Source organism: Lampetra fluviatilis, chromosome 15 (assembly GCF_964198595.1).
Source record: "Lampetra fluviatilis chromosome 15, kcLamFluv1.1, whole genome shotgun sequence".
Classification (NCBI taxonomy): domain Eukaryota; kingdom Metazoa; phylum Chordata; class Hyperoartia; order Petromyzontiformes; family Petromyzontidae; genus Lampetra; species Lampetra fluviatilis.
In genome coordinates this window covers 6,361,978-6,379,431 of record NC_136289.1, presented here as the reverse complement: position 1 = coordinate 6,379,431, position 17,454 = coordinate 6,361,978, and the positions used below count along the sequence as shown (strand labels likewise).

Here is a 17,454-nt window from a genome sequence, read left to right as displayed (position 1 = left end):
TGCAATACAGTATTGTAATTAATAAATACATACAGTATATAGTTTATACAGTACGCTACTGTAAATTGCTCTGTTTTGCTAAATTATCACCATTCTTTAAGACTCCTGAGTAGGCTAGGTCATCTTCGACTTACGATATATTCGACTTACAATGGGATCGTCGTAACGCATCTCCATCGTAAGTAGAGGAGTACCTGTATATGTGGTTAATGCAGACACGATTCCTTGCAAAAGGTTTCTGTTTGGTGTTTAAACATCTTAACACTTGGTTTATTGCCAGAAAGTGTAAAACCTATTCTTATATTCTCATGTGTATTGGGCAGCAGAGCAGAGTCAGCATTTCATAAAAGAACACACAATGTGTTCAAGTCGAGAAATATCATCAACAAGAGATGCGTCATTCCTGGAGATATCTCTGGGTCGGCCCCTGATCAGAACCGTCCGGAGAGCCTTTTTTTATCGAGGAAAGCCTCACCGAGCCTCAAGACTCTGTCAGGAGGATACTGTAACACGTTGGAAAGATTTACCAAGTCAATTAATGGGCGAGGAAACTAGATGAACTGCAGAAACCCATGAATATGACGAGATGCTAATAATGATAATAAACCAATTATTTACGTGGACAAAAGTGCAGAAAACTATTACATTCAAAGCTCCACACGTGTATTCAATAATCTATTTGATGAACTGCCATCGCTTGACCGCCTCGCAGCCCAGTGAGAGTTTGCTTCAAAGGTTGTAGATCAAAGGCGTGTGCCATCACATAGTGTACAGACCCCCCCTGTATAGCCGAAACAGACTTTTTGGGGCAAGTGCTGTTCACTAACACCTATGAAGGCCTGCAGGGTAGATGAGGGGATGGGTGGCCAGCACCATACCCAGCCGCCTTTGTCTCCCCAGTGATGTTTACACACCACACCATACTTATTGTGAGGCTGATTCGACCTAGGGGAGGCCCATGACCGGCTCAGATAATCGTCAACGGTGTTAGCCATGAGTGGGAATCGAACTCTGGTCGCCAGATTTGTAGTGCAACCACTCTACTACCACTCCTAACTTCTTATACCACGGTGTCAAGATGCTAACTATCTCGCCTTGTAAACAGGTCATGGATTCTATCCCGACCCTAATGCCTGCTGAAAATTTGGAGTTTGCATGTTAACCCCATGGTCGCGTGGATTTTTATCCCTCCACATTTAGAATCAACATTATACATTTAGAGTCTTTAGCTGCTATAAATTTCCACGTAATAAGCCACTTCGTTGAGCTATCATTTGTGGCCAGGTTGCTTCTGAAAAAGAGCTCTATAAAGCTCAGTGGGCCTTACCTGGTAAAATAAAAAAGTGTATAGTTTAAGTGTGGCAGGAATCAGACAAGTCTTTAGGCATGTGCAGCATGAACCCTTGGGACACAACACCCAATCATTACAACACTGTCAACGCTTTCAAGGCAATGAAGCCAATTACTTCTCATATATATGCATTAAAATACAAGGGGTGGAACATACACAGGCGTAATGCCGTGTATAAATACATGACTGCCGCATAATCCTTTTTTAAATTACTCAATTGGAATCTACATAGCAATAATCACCCCCTACTGTAAAAAAAAACTTGGCAGGTGCCTCCTAAAAAAACTCATGAGACTAAGTCAGGCTCTCCAAAACTAAACTTGTTATTTTACCAGGTAAAGCCCACTGAGCTGTACGGTATAGCTCTTTTTCACAAGCGACCAAGCCATAAACGATAACTCAACGAAGCGGCTTATCAGGTCAAAATTTATAGTAGCCAAATACTCTGAAATCATGTTCCTAAACGTAGAGGGAAAAACCGGAGGAACTGGAGAAAAATCCACGCAACCGCGGGGAGAACATGCAAACTCCAACTATGCAGGCGTTAGGGTCGGGATCAAACTCAGGACCTCCTGTATACCAGGCGAGGCAGTTAACATCTTCCCACCGAGTAGCCTCTCCAAACTAAACAATGAAAATAAAAAGTGGAAATCCTTCTTGACTTGTATAAGCAAGTGTTGTTATTGGCAAGCATGACAAGGTGGTTGTGCAAGTGGTGATGGAACAGGTGGCGGTGGTAAGGCTGAGCTCATGTTTGTTGAAACTTTTCGTACCAGGTATTAATTTTATTCTCTGTCAACCTAGGAGAGACCCACACAAAGCCAAGTTCCACAGATGTCAGTGTCCAGCAAATATTACATCTGGTCACCGGAACTGAAGATCAGTGCAGTGTTAAACGCTATGCCACTGTCACCTCCATTAACAACTCAAAGTTCTGTTCGTTAGCTAAAATGATTGCCGAGGATATGCTGTTTGTGAGCACCTGTTAAAAGCCAACACACCACACAACGAACGGTGTGGCACGATCCACTCATGCCTGACCATATTTGTAATGACGCTGACAAACTACTCTACCAGGTGCTCATTTGAGGTTGAATCAACCTAAGGTAGGTCCAAGCTGGGATCAGAAACACACTGCCACGGGTATAATGAGTGGTCATGCATCAAATCTGGGTTAATATTAATAATAATGGAAAGCCTCGCCAAGTCTCAACACTCTCTATTGAGGAGGATCCTGCCTTAAATTGTTTGGTCGTCGTGTCCACTAATGAGAGTTTGGTATCACGTGGCAAGAAGCCACAGCCCGGGGGAAACCTACCGAGCATACGAGGGTGGGTGACACTCAGAACTGCCATCCCCGGCCGCACCTCGCAGCCCCATGGCTATAATGCCTACCAATCCTTGGTGGTGGCCATCCATCGGAGCATTAACCTGGCTCATCCCTGCTTAAACTCCTGAGATGTATCACGAACGGTAGAAATTTAGATGAATGAGTCGAGTGTTATTTTTCATAAACATTCGAGGTAATGTGGCCATAGGCAAGATTGTAGCGTAGTGCGTGAGCCACTATGCCAAAGGGTTCCGATGTTCGCGCCTCCAATTAGCACGGTTGGCTACGTACGGTGTGAAAGAAGTTCAACATATATACGTATTTCTACAAACTAATCAGAAGATACGGTGCACAAGCTGCACTCCACGGTGTACAGAGCAACGTATATTAGTCCCTGCAGGTGGTGTCCGTGCCTCATGCGCGCCAAGGTGCATAAGCTTTGTCATCTCGCGTGCATAAAATAAGAGAGAAGTTTATAATGATACGGTTAAGAGGATCATTAGATGCCATCAAACGCTGTCTTGAATTTATAAAACGCTTCAATTACGCGCAGATGTCGGGATGGTGAACGGGATTTTGTGAAATTCTGTTTCCACGTCACCGAACATCGTGGAAACACAATTACATTTTCACAGACGCGAGATGGTTCAACGATGCCACAAAATACAACGGGACGTCTCATATCCGTAAGCAAAAGTTGCGTATTCATTTATAGTCAGGATTTTGCTTCCGTGACTGCAGGAATCCATACTTTCTGATTCTTTCGGTAAAGTCATGTAGGTATAAAAAAAAATAAACACGACGTTTTGGTCGCAACACAAGCGTCCGTCATCACCTGATGTACTAGTCCCTGCAGGTGGTTGTGTTGCGACCGAAACGTCGCGTTTCTTTTATTATTCTTTCTATCTGCGTGACATTACCGAAAGAACCAGAGAACATTGAAAACAGCCTCATATTCTGCCAGTTAACAATTCACCCAACTTTAGTAATTTGATGAATTGTCATGAATCGGGAGTAAACATTAAAAAAATACTGTCTCATTGCTATTGTTTGTCTCATTTTTACCATGTGCACGTCTTCATATCTCGGCTCTTTTTTAATCCACCGATGGATTGAAAGCTTACCCATGACGTACTGTCATGTGGGCTTGTTTGATCATACTTCACCATTTGCTCATCAATTCTCGTTGGTGAACCGGTGACCCAAAGCCGATTTAAACACCACATCGCCACGGATGTTCGCCGTTAAGAGAAATCAAACTCAGACGGCCGCGTTCGCCAACCACTCCACCCATGACTACATGAGCATAAAAGCAACATCAGCAAATAATGATTTGTAAATAGAATAATTATTGCACACACCATTCGATACATGTATCGCGAATGTAAACATTGCTTTAAATCAATGAGTCGATGCATCACGTCACATCAGGAAGAGGCCCTGGAAAGGATGCACAGGTCACTTGCAATGAGACTATCCTGGTCTCTTGATTTCATATCATAGAACGGCTGTAAGTTTATCGACCACAGACAACAGACCCATCACATCGACCACCAAAGAGAGTGGTTCCCCACATCAATTATTCGATCTACACAGTTCTGGAAGTCATAACTGGGTTAGGATGAATTCAGTAAATTCCACAATTTTTCTTTTTGTTTATGGTCATGGGTGACCGGACAGCAACCATCAACTCGCCACATGAATGACACTTGAACCCCGGCGACCCTCGGAAACTAAGCGGAGTCGAGCCTGGTTAGCGGAGGTCGAATGAACCCTTTGCACACAACATATGTGAAGTGAAAAAAACGAGCATGTAGGATTTGATCATTGATCGATTAATTTACCCATCGTTACAGCTTCACTGGTTAGTGCTTGAAAGAAAGACTACGGGCCAGTGGATACCAGCTATTGCTAGCGCAGGCTGCCAGGGGCCAGGAGATGGCAGTACAGCAATACGATTCTTGAATTCATACACGGGGATCTCTTGAGTGTTACCCCCTCATACAATTGGGCATTGCTCTGCCTACTCTGCGCTTACCTTCCACATGAAGCCAATGCATGTCCCCCCGCCCCACCGAAAAAAAAAGCTCTTTAGCCTCGGTGGTAAATGAATATCATTATTCTTATTATAAGAGCCCAGTTTCATAACAGTTTTGGTATTGCTATTGGCTCGGTAATTCTGACACGGCCATCACGAGCTCCCGGGCCAACTCAATATATTTTTTCAGTCGTTGCTAATATCTGCTCTCGCTCGGCCTGTGTGTTAAAGGCAGTGCCGCGCATTTCATTCGTTGGCGGGGGCCGCGGTTTCTGCTACTAAACAAACAGCTGCGTCGAGCTGACGTGGAGTCAGCTGCTGGTGATCGCTAATGCCCCTCGGCACACTTCTCCGCCTTGACGAACGGTGCCAAGTGCAGGGAAAGCCACACACTGGGCCCCTCCAGCTGAGCTAGCTCGGCTGCACTGCAAATGTGAAGAACTGCCAGTTAGTGTTTCTAGGCCCATGCACTTTGTGCACTCGCTGAACTTCCCAAAGTGAAGAAACCCGAGGGAGGCGGAGTGTCACCGTGCGCTGACCTGGTTACAAATAAAGGTCATTGATCGAGTGACGGATTGATTGGCTAATTGGTTTATTGATTAAACATGACCTTTCTTTGTAAAACACTGATTTGTGGAAAAAAGACAGTTTCGCAGCTGCAGAACTCATTTGTAATTTTTCGCTATGAATAACCTGCAGTGAAAGTCAGGTCAACGTGTCTACATTGTCGAGCAAGCGTGCAGCGATGCTCATCTCCTTTGGCAGCCCTGAGAGAGTGGTGGAAATTCCACATTCCTATGGCAGCAACTGGTGTATCCACAGGACGACCATGATAAATGCCTTAAAAAGTGCTACTTATTTTCTGCTCCCTGGAGGTATTACGGGCAAAGTCAACCCGCAGCGAAGAATGTGAACTTGCAACTGAGTTCAGTGCTCTTGCCACTGTAACTAATTGCATTTTAATTTCTTCTCACAAGTTCTAGTCATTCGAGTATTAACGTTTCTACACAACAATGAATTTAGCCAAGCGGAAGCCCCCTTTGGGGATCTGTTTTCTATTATTAAAAGGCAGCCAAGAAAGTTTTGCAAGAATGCGGTTATTACATTGATTAAGATTTTTTTTAACAAACTTTAACCTCTCAAAATTTACACGAAAACTAGAATTATCTAAAAACTATTTTTTTTCATTTTACCAGGTAAGGCCCACTGAGCTATACAGCTCTTTTTCAAAAGCAACCTGGCCACAAATGATAGTGCAACGAAGCAGTTCATCGTGTGGAAATGTATATCAGCTAAATACTCGAAACCAATGTTTATAAATGCAGGCAGAAAAACCGGAGAACCCAGAGAAAAATCCACGTGACCACGGGAAGAATATGCAAACTCCAAAAACACATGCACATCAGGGTTGGGATCGAACCCACGATCTCCTGTATACCGGACGAGGCAGATAACATTTCGCTACAATGGCATCGCCACACAAGGGGGCTCAGCCTTCAGCACCCCCTCTCCCTGACGTAACGGGGATGCAAATTAAATCACTCTGAAGAAACCTGGCACTCGTAAGGGCTTGCACGCAAACGTGACTTCTGATAGGAACACCAAGTCTGTATGGACCACATTCTTTCCTACAATAACACGGAAAGGAAAACAAACAAATATGTTCATAAAGGTCAAACCGTTATTGGTATCACACTCAACTTGCCAAAATGAACATTTGTCAAATATCTAAAATCTCTCATTATCATCAGAAGCCATGAACTATCCACTACAGGATGAACGCCGCACTTTACGTCTGTATTGGATTTTTATCAATTATATATGGATATACAAAGCGTATTGAATCCGTATGCCGGATGGAGTGGTGGGTGCAGTGGTTAGCAGAATGAGCTTTGAACCAGACCAACCCCTGAGTTCAATTCCCGGCCACGGCGAATGTTGGTGGAAAGAGATACTTGAACCAGTCTTGGGTCCCTCCTTCACTAGCCTGAACTGACCAGTGGGGAGAAATATGGCGAAACAAGCCTCATGACCAGCACATGTGGGGAGGCCTTTATCCAGCAGTAGCTTTACAAAAAGGCTGTGAGTTAACAAACTTATTTTAAATGTTGCATAGGCAAATGCATGTTTGTGCATGAGTATCGTACACCAGAGGTTAACACTACAAATCATTTAATTAACTGGTATCATTACCACAAAGGCTCCCATGTTTAGCTTCCTGAAGAAATTAGAGCATGGACAATTGGAGGCAATTTTGAAAACTCCTCTCTTGGCTCCAAACACTTTGCCAGCTTTTGAAGCCCCTCTTCCGATAACGCAACGATGTGAACAGTGGCGGATAGCCTCAAACACCAACAGTTGGCCATTGTGTGCCAGATAAATGTTCACTTAGGATCGGGGTCAAACTGATTAAGTGTAATAGTTCAAGTAGACCCCTTTTGGAAATCCACTGCTGAATGACGGCGGCCTCCCCGCTTTGCGTGTCCAAGTTATTTGACCGTACCCTCACCATGCCGGTCAGTGCGGGTTGGTGAGAGTGGGGAGTGTATAGGAGGGGAACATAGAAGTGCGGCACAACAACGGATTTTGCCGCACTGCCCTCGGCTGCCAACTAGGGCAGCCTCGTAGCCCTTGTAACAACCTGTTTGTTCATAGCGGTCGCCCATCCAAGCACTAACCAGAATAAACCATACTTGACTTCCGAGATGTGACAACATCGGGTGCATTCTGGATGATTTGGTCATGGGTAAGTATTTTCTTTGAAAAAAATAATGGGCAATGAGGTGGCTGGACAGTTGGGGAGAATCGTAACAACAAAGTCAGAAACCCTGAGCCAGCAAATCCGAGATTGTTGATTTCGGTGCAGGCAGCCGACCATGACCGAACGAGATTTGCGAGTGCAAGAAATGTGACCGTCTCAGCCTGGTCACTAGGCACGCAATGATTAACTTCTCCAGCAATTGGATGAGTTTTCCCCGATATAAGGCCATGATTAAATGCCAGAATCAATGTTTTTTTCGTAATCGTGTTTTGCCGTGTCATTTGTATTGTTTTCCTTTTTTCTGCCTCTATTGTACCGTTTTGTTCGCTACACTATCTGAAGTGTGATAACTGTATAACAATCATATGCGTAAACTCTTAATAATGGGTTCTGACGCTCATGATTCAATGCATGTATCGCAAGAGTAAGACCTGGTTTTAATCAGTGAAACGATGCATTATTAGGTGCCTTCTGGTCACCAGTGAGTGCAGAAAAAGTGAAAACACATCATTGAATTAGTCCAGGGGCCTTGGGCAAACATATGTAATGAGCGATGGATCTGCCGTTAAGACAGGTAAGCGACACCTCCTTAAATGAACATGCACCACAACCATCAAATAGAAAACCTTGGCTGTATTTCCTGAACTGTTATTAAGAAGAAGAAAAAAATACTCGTACAGTTTGAGGTCACTTAGAACAGGAGCACATTGGTCCGATTACAGAACAGTCTGACCTCCGTAATTTCCATCACGAGACTGTGTGCCTTGGAAGTAAATGTGAATTGTGCCCCCTTTCTCCAGGATGCCCATGTCCCACTCCTTTTCTGTAGAAGTGTCTTGAGATTCGGTTGAAATTCGATGCTATGTAAATCCAATACCTATAGTACAGATCGTAAAATCGTTTCATTGTGAGCGAAGATAATGTTGGGGTAGACCAAAACACAGCGAAAGTTTGTATCAACAAGGCATGTCTTCATTTGGGTTGCAATTTCCTTCAAATACTGGTTTTGACTGGCTACAAGTATCAAAATCTTTATTTCGACTAGAGGAAGCCGATGAGCTATGAAGCTCTTTTCAGACGTCTAGTATGGGCGCGTCAGCAAGTTAAAGAGGTAGAATGATGCATCGATCAATGCCCGTTATTCAACTCACGATACGCGTGTCAAATCACTTTTGTAAGAATCGATATTTAGATATGTAATGGGTTCACGTGACCGCTGCAACCACTAAGTGATAAATAAATAATGCATTCTTGAATTGATTTTAGAGCCAGAATGTCAAATATTCCTCGAATCACCAGGTAAGGTTGAATGTTTACACCATTACATGCTACTCACCGTTATTTACAAACTTCAAGTAAACAAAAAAGACAGGAATCAAACAAGCCCGACACTGCTGATGAGCCACTAACATGTCGAAACCTGTCCATAATTTGCGCGTACTGAGTCAATGCCGCTGAAATTATGCACTTCCAGAAAGGCTGTGCGGCGATGGGTTGCGTGAGAAATACTTAAATGCTTCAAGTGGAGAGACACACATATGAAAGAGACATTGTGTGCTTATTTATTTTGTTAAAAGAAAATAGTCAATTTCTACCACCTTCGGAATCATCATAATAATAAATTAACGGCCCTTTTGCAATCCAATTCGGTTGGAGGCTTCCCTCTGTCCTTTGGTCTTCGGAGGTTGTTCGACGATACTGCGCCACAGTGGTCAGTGCAGGTGGTTAAAGTACGAGAGGCACAGGGCAAGTTCAGATATCACTCGCCAACGGTGTAAACCGTGGCCGGGAATCATTCAGGTCGACATGTAAAAGATATAGTGAAGAAAAGTGGTGGTGCAGTACACAAATACTTTACCACTGCTCCCCCCCCCGCCCCTACACAGTGCATCCATCACAACGCTGCAAAACTTGTGAAAGACTGCATTGTCAGCATTACACTAAAGAAGTAATTTTCAGGTTTTTACCAGCCAGCCAGACAGTAAGATTCCCGATTAAATGTGGGAACGCCAATGGCTGATGCAGTCGAGGCAAGTAGTCTTCAAGTGATGCCACTAAGAATCAATCTGTTCCCTCACCAAAAAAGTGGTCCAAAAAACCAGCCTCCTCCAACACAGCTACAAGCCATTGATCCTCAAAAAGTGGTCTAATGTTTCACTCAGCTCGAAGTCGGTTATGTACACTGGAGGCAGACCAAGATGGACAATATATCCTGAAAAATGAATAAAAAATGGCCCCCTTTTATGAAGAGGCCAAAAAGCACCTTAGCAGAGCTCCGATGTATTTTATTTAATATTCAAACAAAATAATACGGAAAATAATCAAATAATTTCTAATCACTAAAAAATGCAAATGTTATTGAACCCACACGCTGTGCTCTCCACAATATTAAATCCACAAACGTTCTGATGAGAACATTTAAATAAGTTGCTCAGTTAAATATATACCGGCTTTAAACCTGGTCACGTATGGGTTCCTGCATCACGTATTAAGTTGGTCACAAATAACTGTTCCATTTCAACAACGAACTGAACAAGCACTCATCCACACCAACATCGTCACACCTCCCTGAGGCAGACGACATGGATGTGAAGACCTTGGAGAATGCTCAGTAATTGCAAGTGCACTTTGGATTGCATTTGAAATCTTCATCTATCCACTGCTGGATGAAGGCCCCTCCATGCCACCACGAGCCCTCGACCAGCATACAACGATGTAACAATCCATCTCGCTCCAGCACACGAAGAGATCTAATCGCTCCATCTCCGCATTGGTCGCCCTCAATGGTTGCAGCTCATTACTCGGGCTATATTTTTAAAACACCCAAACATTTGCAATTTGTGTGAGTGTTGTTTCAAATCCAACATGGTGTCAGCGGTTGATGTGGTGATGTCACAGCCTGTAAACGCCGGGTCACGTTGACCCCACAACCTCACAATGGTTTCTAGGTCAGCCCTGAAGCCCAGGGTCAATTGTGTTGCGTGAAAGGACCAGTGTGGCTGAGGAACGACAAGCTTATGACATCCATACCTGGGGCCAGTTATAATTATAATTACGGGAGCATTGTAGAGCTGAAATGATAGTAACAATTACATTGTGATGGCAAACCATTACGAATTACACAAATACAATTGTAATTGATCTCGCCAAAGCACCACTGCTAGGCCTTGGTTACAGAGCCCCAATTACAGCTTCATTAAGGGAAGACCACAGCCACCTTATAAATGGGCATGGCAACCGGGCCTTAATAAAGCAAATAACCACCCTTCCGGCAACAACCAACCAATCACACGGTATTTTACTACTGTTCAGTCTGGGGTAACATTGACACTGATTGGTCGGTTAATTTGATGGCAGGACCAGGCAATTTGTAACAATAGTTGATCATAATATCACACAATGCATCTCCGCAATTAAAAACCTCAGTGGAATATGTACACACAGTCATAATCAACGGCCAAGATCCATCCACTGCTGCAACAAGCCCCCATTCAAGACATCGCCATCTCTCACAGTCATGGGATATTACAAATAATCCACCGTATTTTCTCCTGCGGGACTACTCAGGTATACACCGTCGTTCCAAAAATATCTATGGCTGCACTGGTAGTTGTAATTAATATTCGTGATGTGCAGAGAGTTCTTAGGAGCAACCCCAATTGTGATATCACCTGGCAATGTACCGTACTGTGTAGCCAACTTTAGAAACATTGCTTCAGACGAAAACCCTTTTTAAGCGATAAAAAGTTCTACCAACTGTTTCATGTACGCTTTGAGAAAAGACTGTGTATAAGTATTATAGTCATAATAAAGTTGATGATTCCAGAAAGAACTTTAACCAAATTGTTCACTGCATTCTTTACAAAATATAAACTTTACTCTGGCTGCTTTGTTTAAAATTGTACACGTCATATATTTTTTTTACAGTGTGTTTATATATACTACAGTTAATTTAGGAGCATCAAAACAACTGATTTGTAACGATTCCTCAACTATAACATATCTTTTTCATGTATGCTTTGTAAATGCTGTAGCAACAGCGGCAGCTACTGGGTAATAACGTGATGTAGTTGAAAGAGATTAACAGACACCCACGGGTCGTAACTTTTATGATAAACGGCGTCAGTTTACATTTCTTGACGCGTTCATTCCGCCTGGATGAGATATAAAACCAAGAAAGACCTCGCGCAAGCGTCCACAGCCGAAATGAATACACCGAAACAACTTAACATCCTAAGCCGAGGTTGTCGGTGAAACACTGCGAGAGTTGGCTAAGATGATAACGTCATTTACAATAGGATGTCTTGTATGTATATACGGCACAAACGCAAGTGGCTGCTCAGCTGAGAAATGTCCTGGTGAAAATCTGTGTTGGCGGCTCTGAGTCAATTACTGACAATTCAACATTCCCATCGATGGTAAATATTTGTTTCCAAATTGACAGCCAATGTTCACGTCACGCAATATTACTCATTTTCATATCAACGGCGGAGGGATGCCGTTGAACCCTCAAAACCAGGATCCGAAATTCTGGCCTTCTCACTTCAAATGTAACAGAACTTGTTTTGATGTTTCGCTTCCTGCGCAATGGCTTTGGCTGATGGTCCAATGAAAACACTTTCAATAAAATGCACTGTTGTCAAACTGAAGTCTGCATACAATATCACACCATTGTAATCACCTTCCACCCACACCATTGCTACCAGCAGCAACACCATCACAACCATGAACGTAATCTCCCTCGGTATATAAAACAAGATTAAAGCCACTGGTTGTGTCAAGATCTATAACGTCTAAATCCATCAAGCAAGTTATCAATGAACACCGCCAGAAATGGGAGCCCGAGGGCTCATTGAACACGAGGTGATGTAAGACGCAAGTGACAGAACTCACCGCTTCAAACTTGTCTTTATTCCTTCGTAGGAAGGCAACGCACGCTTTCCTTACGTCCACATGGAGGGACTGTGTGTGGAACACCTACACGCCACAAGTCGGGGGACACAAAGGACACCACAAGAGTAATTCAACAACAACAACAATGGGCCAAGCATGTTACTGTCATAATGCCATTGTTGTTGTGAACTGCAGCAGTAATTATGATGTTCACGCCATGTCAAATTGTGAATGGACGTTGTAGAGTATTCAAAACAATGAACATTTCCAGACAAATGATGAAGATGGGGGGGGGACAGAAAGTGGGCGTGTAACGTTCACAGATGTCACGAAACAACTTCAACATGTGCTCGTTCATTTTCCAAAACTCACCCACAACCACCACACACACCACTACTACCAACACAATAGCAACACAACACAATAGCAACATGACACAACACCAAGCGTATACGGCATGTTAAGTTCACCAAAAACGACAAATACATTTCATACCTGTCAACCCCTTACCAGTGTCCCCCTACCTTATCACAGACCAAGTTAGACCTCAATGGTCACCCCGTGTCCCCTTATAAATCTCAACGTTCATCCTACAAAGTCCCATCACAAGGAGATCAACACAAAAAGACAAATTAAAACAAAAATGTGCCCGCATTCAAACGCCTGTAGGCCGTATGGACCTGCAAACTCAATTTCCCTGTACAAGAATACAGAGTAACCCCACATCGTATGGGTTGATGGCTATGACATCTTTAAAACCCACAACACAAACAAACACACAAACAAACACACAAACATCTCTTACCTGCTCTGCCACGACTCTGAAGAGACAGGACCCATCTTTGGCTATGAACTTCCGATAGAGGCCGTGGCTGGACAGATACTCGTCGATTGATTGTTGTTGGGAGTGTGGTTGCACCACTGCAAGTCTTTTGTGTTTGTACATGCTCTTCGTTGGACGAGGTGGTGGTGGTGGTGATAATGGTTGGTTGGTTGGTTGTTAGTAATGTCGCTAATGTTGTTGTTGTTGATGGCGGTGGTGATGGTGGTGGACCATCAAAGGGGACAAAAGGGGGGCGATTAAAACAGCGGAACGATTGTTGTTGGCGGTGGTAAGGTGATGATGGTGGTGGTGCTAGTGTCAAGAATAGCAAGCTCTTCAAACAACAAGAGAACAAGCAATGGAGCGATAAAGACGACTGCTGCTGTTGTTGTTGATGACGATGATGATGATGCTTATGAAGAAGAAAAGGCAAATCTACCCAAGTACAAAACAGCGAAAATTCGTTTAAAGATACTGCCGATTACAATGTAGCGGTGAGGAAGGAATTCACAATAAACAACATCTTTAAGAAGAAGAAAAAATGACGACGACGATGCTAATGACGATTACGCCGATAACAACAACGCATGAATAATAACCACAAACATCAACATGCGTCCGTCGGATGCTTTGTTGGTGGAGGGTGGAATCAAAAACAACAACCAACAACAACAACAAACAATAACAACAAGACCCCCCCCCCCCTACCTCCACCCCACCGATCCCCACTCAGTCGCCAACGCTGAGGCGCCAAACGTGAAAGTGACGGCGCCCCATGGACGCCTCGAACACCGCGAACGCAGCACGGCCCAAGCAAAGCCTCGGCGATGAAGAGGAGCTTGGGGGGGGGGTAGGAGAAGGATGATGATGATGAGCTTTGAGGAGGAGGAGGAAGAAGAGGAGGAGGAGGGGGGGTGTCCCTGTCCCCTCCTTCTCCCCACCCCCGGCTACCCGCGCTCCGGCCCCCTTAGCGCCGCTCTTTCACCCCTCGTCCCACCAACCTCCCTCCTGCCCTCACCCCCACACCGCCCAGGGTGCTGGCTGAGCAAGGCTGGCTGGCTGGCTGCTGCTGCTGCTTCTGCTCGTGGTTGAGGATGGGGCTGTGTCACTGGAGGAGCGATCGCCTCCTCCTCGCCGCTACCGAGGAGCCTGCAGGAGCCGCGCTCCGCCGCGCCAGCGCCATTCCGCAACTCTGCGCGGAGTCGCGAGTCACTTCCGGCATCATGGCCACAGTGGGGGAGGGGAGAGAGGGGTGTGTGTGTGGTGTGTGTATGTGTGTGGTGGGGGGGTGGTGTGGGGTGTGTGTGTGGTGTGGGGTGTGTGTGGGGGGTGTGTGGTGTGTGTGGGGTGTGTGGTGTGTGTGTGGGGGGGGGGGGGGTGTGTGTGGGGGGGGGGGTGTGTGTGGTGTGTGTGTGGGGTGTGTGTGTGTTGGGGTGTGTGTGTGGTGTGTGTATGTGTGGGGTGTTGGGGTGTGTGTGTGGTGTGTGTGGGGGGGTGTGTGTGGGTTGTGTGGTGTGTGTGTGGGGGGGGGGTGTGTGTGGGGGGGGTGTGTGTATGTGTGGTGGGGGGTGTGTGGTGTGTGTGTGTGGGGTGTGTGGTGGGGGGGGGTGTGTGGTCTGTGTGTGATGGGGGTGTGGTGTGTGTGTGTGGTGTGTGTGTGGTGGGGGCGTATGGGTGTAAATGTGTGTGTGTGATGGGGGTGTGTGTGTGTTGAGGTGTGTGATGGGGGAGTGTGTGTGTGATGGGGGAGTGTGTGTGTGATGGGGGTGTGTGGTGTGTGATGGGAGAGTGTGTGTGTGATGGGGGAGTGTGTGTGTGATGGGGGGTGTGGTGTGTGATGGGGGAGTGTGTGTGTGATGGGGGAGTGTGTGTGTGATGGGGTAAGTGTGTGTGATGGGGGTGTGTGGTGTGTGATGGGGGAGTGTGTGTGTGATGGGGGCTGTGTGCGTGTGTGATAGGGAGAGAGTACGTGCGTGGCCTTTATAGGTGCCCGCTAACAGCACTTGCCCCTACAGTCTGTTAAGGCTACACGGGGAATCTTTGTAATGGGGGAGTGTGTGTGATGGGGGAGTGCCGTATGGCTGTGTGTGTGACTGTGTGAGATGGGGGGAGTCACGTGACACGCGCGTGTGTGTGTGTGTGGCTGTGTTTTTTGACAGTCTCACACCACTGTGTTGTGTTTTGACAGTGGTCTGAGACCGTGTGCTTGATAGCGGTAGTCGACTCAGCCTCAAATGAGTACTTGGTGCTCCGTGTGTAGTAAACGTAGCGACTGGGGAGACAAAGGCGGCCGGGCGTGGTGCTGGCCACTCGCTAACAGCACTTGCCCCCTACAGGCTGTGAAAGGCTGTAAGCGGGATTCTTTGTCTTTGTGTCATGTGGGACTTTGTGTGTGACGGGTGTGTGTGTTGAGGTGTGTGACGGGGGTGTGTGTGTGTTGAGGTGTGTGTGCGTTACGGGGAAGTGTGTGTGTGTGTTAAGGTGTGTGTGTGTGATGGGGGAGTGTGTGTGTGTGTGTTGAGGTGTGTGTGTGTGTGACGGGGGTGTGTGTGTGTGTTGAGGTGTGTGTGTGTGACGGGTGTGTGTGTGTGTGTGACGGGTGTGTGTGTTGAGGTGTGTGTGACGGGGGAGTGTGTGTGTGTGTTGAGGTGTGTGTGTGTGTGACGGGGGGGTGTGTGTGTGTGTTGAGGTGTGTGTGTGTGACGGGGGTGCGTGTGTGTTGAGGTGTGTGTGTGACGGGTGTGTGTGTGTATGTTGAGGTGTGTGTGCGTGACGGGGGTGTGTGTGTGTTGAGGTGTGTGTGTGTGACGGGGGTGTGTGTGTGTATGTTGAGGTGTGTGTGCGTGACGGGGGTGTGTGTGTGTTGAGGTGTGTGTGCGTGACGGGGGGGTGTGTGTGATGGGGGAGTGTGTGTGTGTGTTGAGGTGTGTGTGTATGTTGAGGTGTGTGTGTGCGTGACGGGGGGGTGTGTGTGATGGGGGAGTGTGTGTGTGTGTTGAGGTGTGTGTGTATGTTGAGGTGTGTGTGTGTGTGACGGGTGTGTGTGTTGAGGGGTGTGTGTGACGGGTGTGTGTGTGTGTTGAGGTGTGTGTGCGTTACGGGGAAGTGTGTGTGTGTGTTGAGGTGTGTGTGTGTGTGTTGAGGTGTGTGTGACGGGGGTGTGTGTGTGTTGAGGTGTGTGTGTGACGGGTGTGTGTGTGTGTTGAGGTGTGTGTGTTGAGGTGTGTGTGTGTCTGTGTGTTGAGGTGTGTGTGTGACGGGGAAGTGTGTGTGTGTGTTGAGGTGTGTGTGTGACGGGGGAGTGTGTGTGTGTGTTGAGGTGTGTGTGACGGGGGTGTGTGTGTGTGTGTTGAGGTGTGTGTGTGTGACGGGCGTGTGTGTGTGTGTTGAGGTGTGTGTGTTGAGGTGTGTGTGTGTGACGGGGGAGTGTGTGTGTTGAGGTGTGTGTGTGTGTTGAGGTGTGTGTGACGGGGGTGTGTGTGTTGAGGTGTGTGTGTTGAGGTGTGTGTGTGTGACGGGGGAGTGTGTGTGTTGAGGTGTGTGTTGAGGTGTGTGTGTGTGACGGGGGAGTGTGTGTGTTGAGGTGTGTGTGTGTGTTGAGGTGTGTGTGTGACGGGGGAGTGTGTGTGTGTGTGCGAGAGAAAGAGACGTGTGGGTGTTGCGTGAGACTGTGAGGGGTGGGTTTTGTGTGCGTGTGATGGAGGAATGTGTGTCTGTGTGACAGGGCAGTGGCGTGGGACTGTGTATGATGTGTGTGTGTGATGGAGGAATGTGTGTCTGTGTGACAGAGGGAGTAGAGTGAGACTGTGTATGATGTGTGTGTGTGATGGAGGAATGTGTGTCTGTGTGACAGAGGGAGTAGAGTGAGACTGTGTATGATGTGTGTGATGGGGGAATGTGTGTCTGTGTGACAGAGGGAGTAGAGTGAGACTGTGTGTATGAGGTGTGTGTGATGGGGGAATGTGTGTCTGTGTGACAGAGGGAGTGGCGTGTAACTGTGTATGATGTGTGTGTGATGGGGGAATGTGTGTCTGTGTGATAGGGCAGTGGCGTGGGACTGTGAGTGAGGGGGTGGGTTCTGTGATGTGTGTTTGTGGTGGCGGAATGTGTCTGTGTGACAGAGGGAGTGGCGTGGAACTGTTTGACTGAGAAGGTGTGTGTGTGATGGAGGATGTGAGTCTGTGTGACAGGGCAGTAGAGTGAGACTGTGTGTATGAGGTGTGTGTGTGTGTGTGTGATGGGGGAATGTGTGTCTGTG

The 17,454-nt window shown here is 46.3% G+C and overlaps 1 protein-coding gene across 4 annotated transcripts in view; it reads right to left on the bottom strand.

Moving 5' to 3' along the window:
• Window positions 1-14,456, bottom strand: part of OTUD4 (OTU deubiquitinase 4) — a 33,852-nt gene extending 19,396 nt beyond the window's left edge. For 2 of the 4 annotated variants that reach the window (XM_078863014.1, XM_078863011.1), the window contains exons 1-3: window positions 13,905-14,202; window positions 13,179-13,385; window positions 12,374-12,457 (exon numbers count right to left, since the gene is read on the bottom strand). In XM_078863014.1, coding sequence (XP_078719140.1) covers window positions 12,374-12,457; window positions 13,179-13,319 — 225 coding nt within the window. In that variant the 5' untranslated portion in view covers window positions 13,320-13,385; window positions 13,905-14,202. The other 2 variants (XM_078863013.1, XM_078863012.1) reach the window with 2 other exon arrangements.
• Window positions 14,457-17,454: the final 2,998 nt, after the last annotated feature.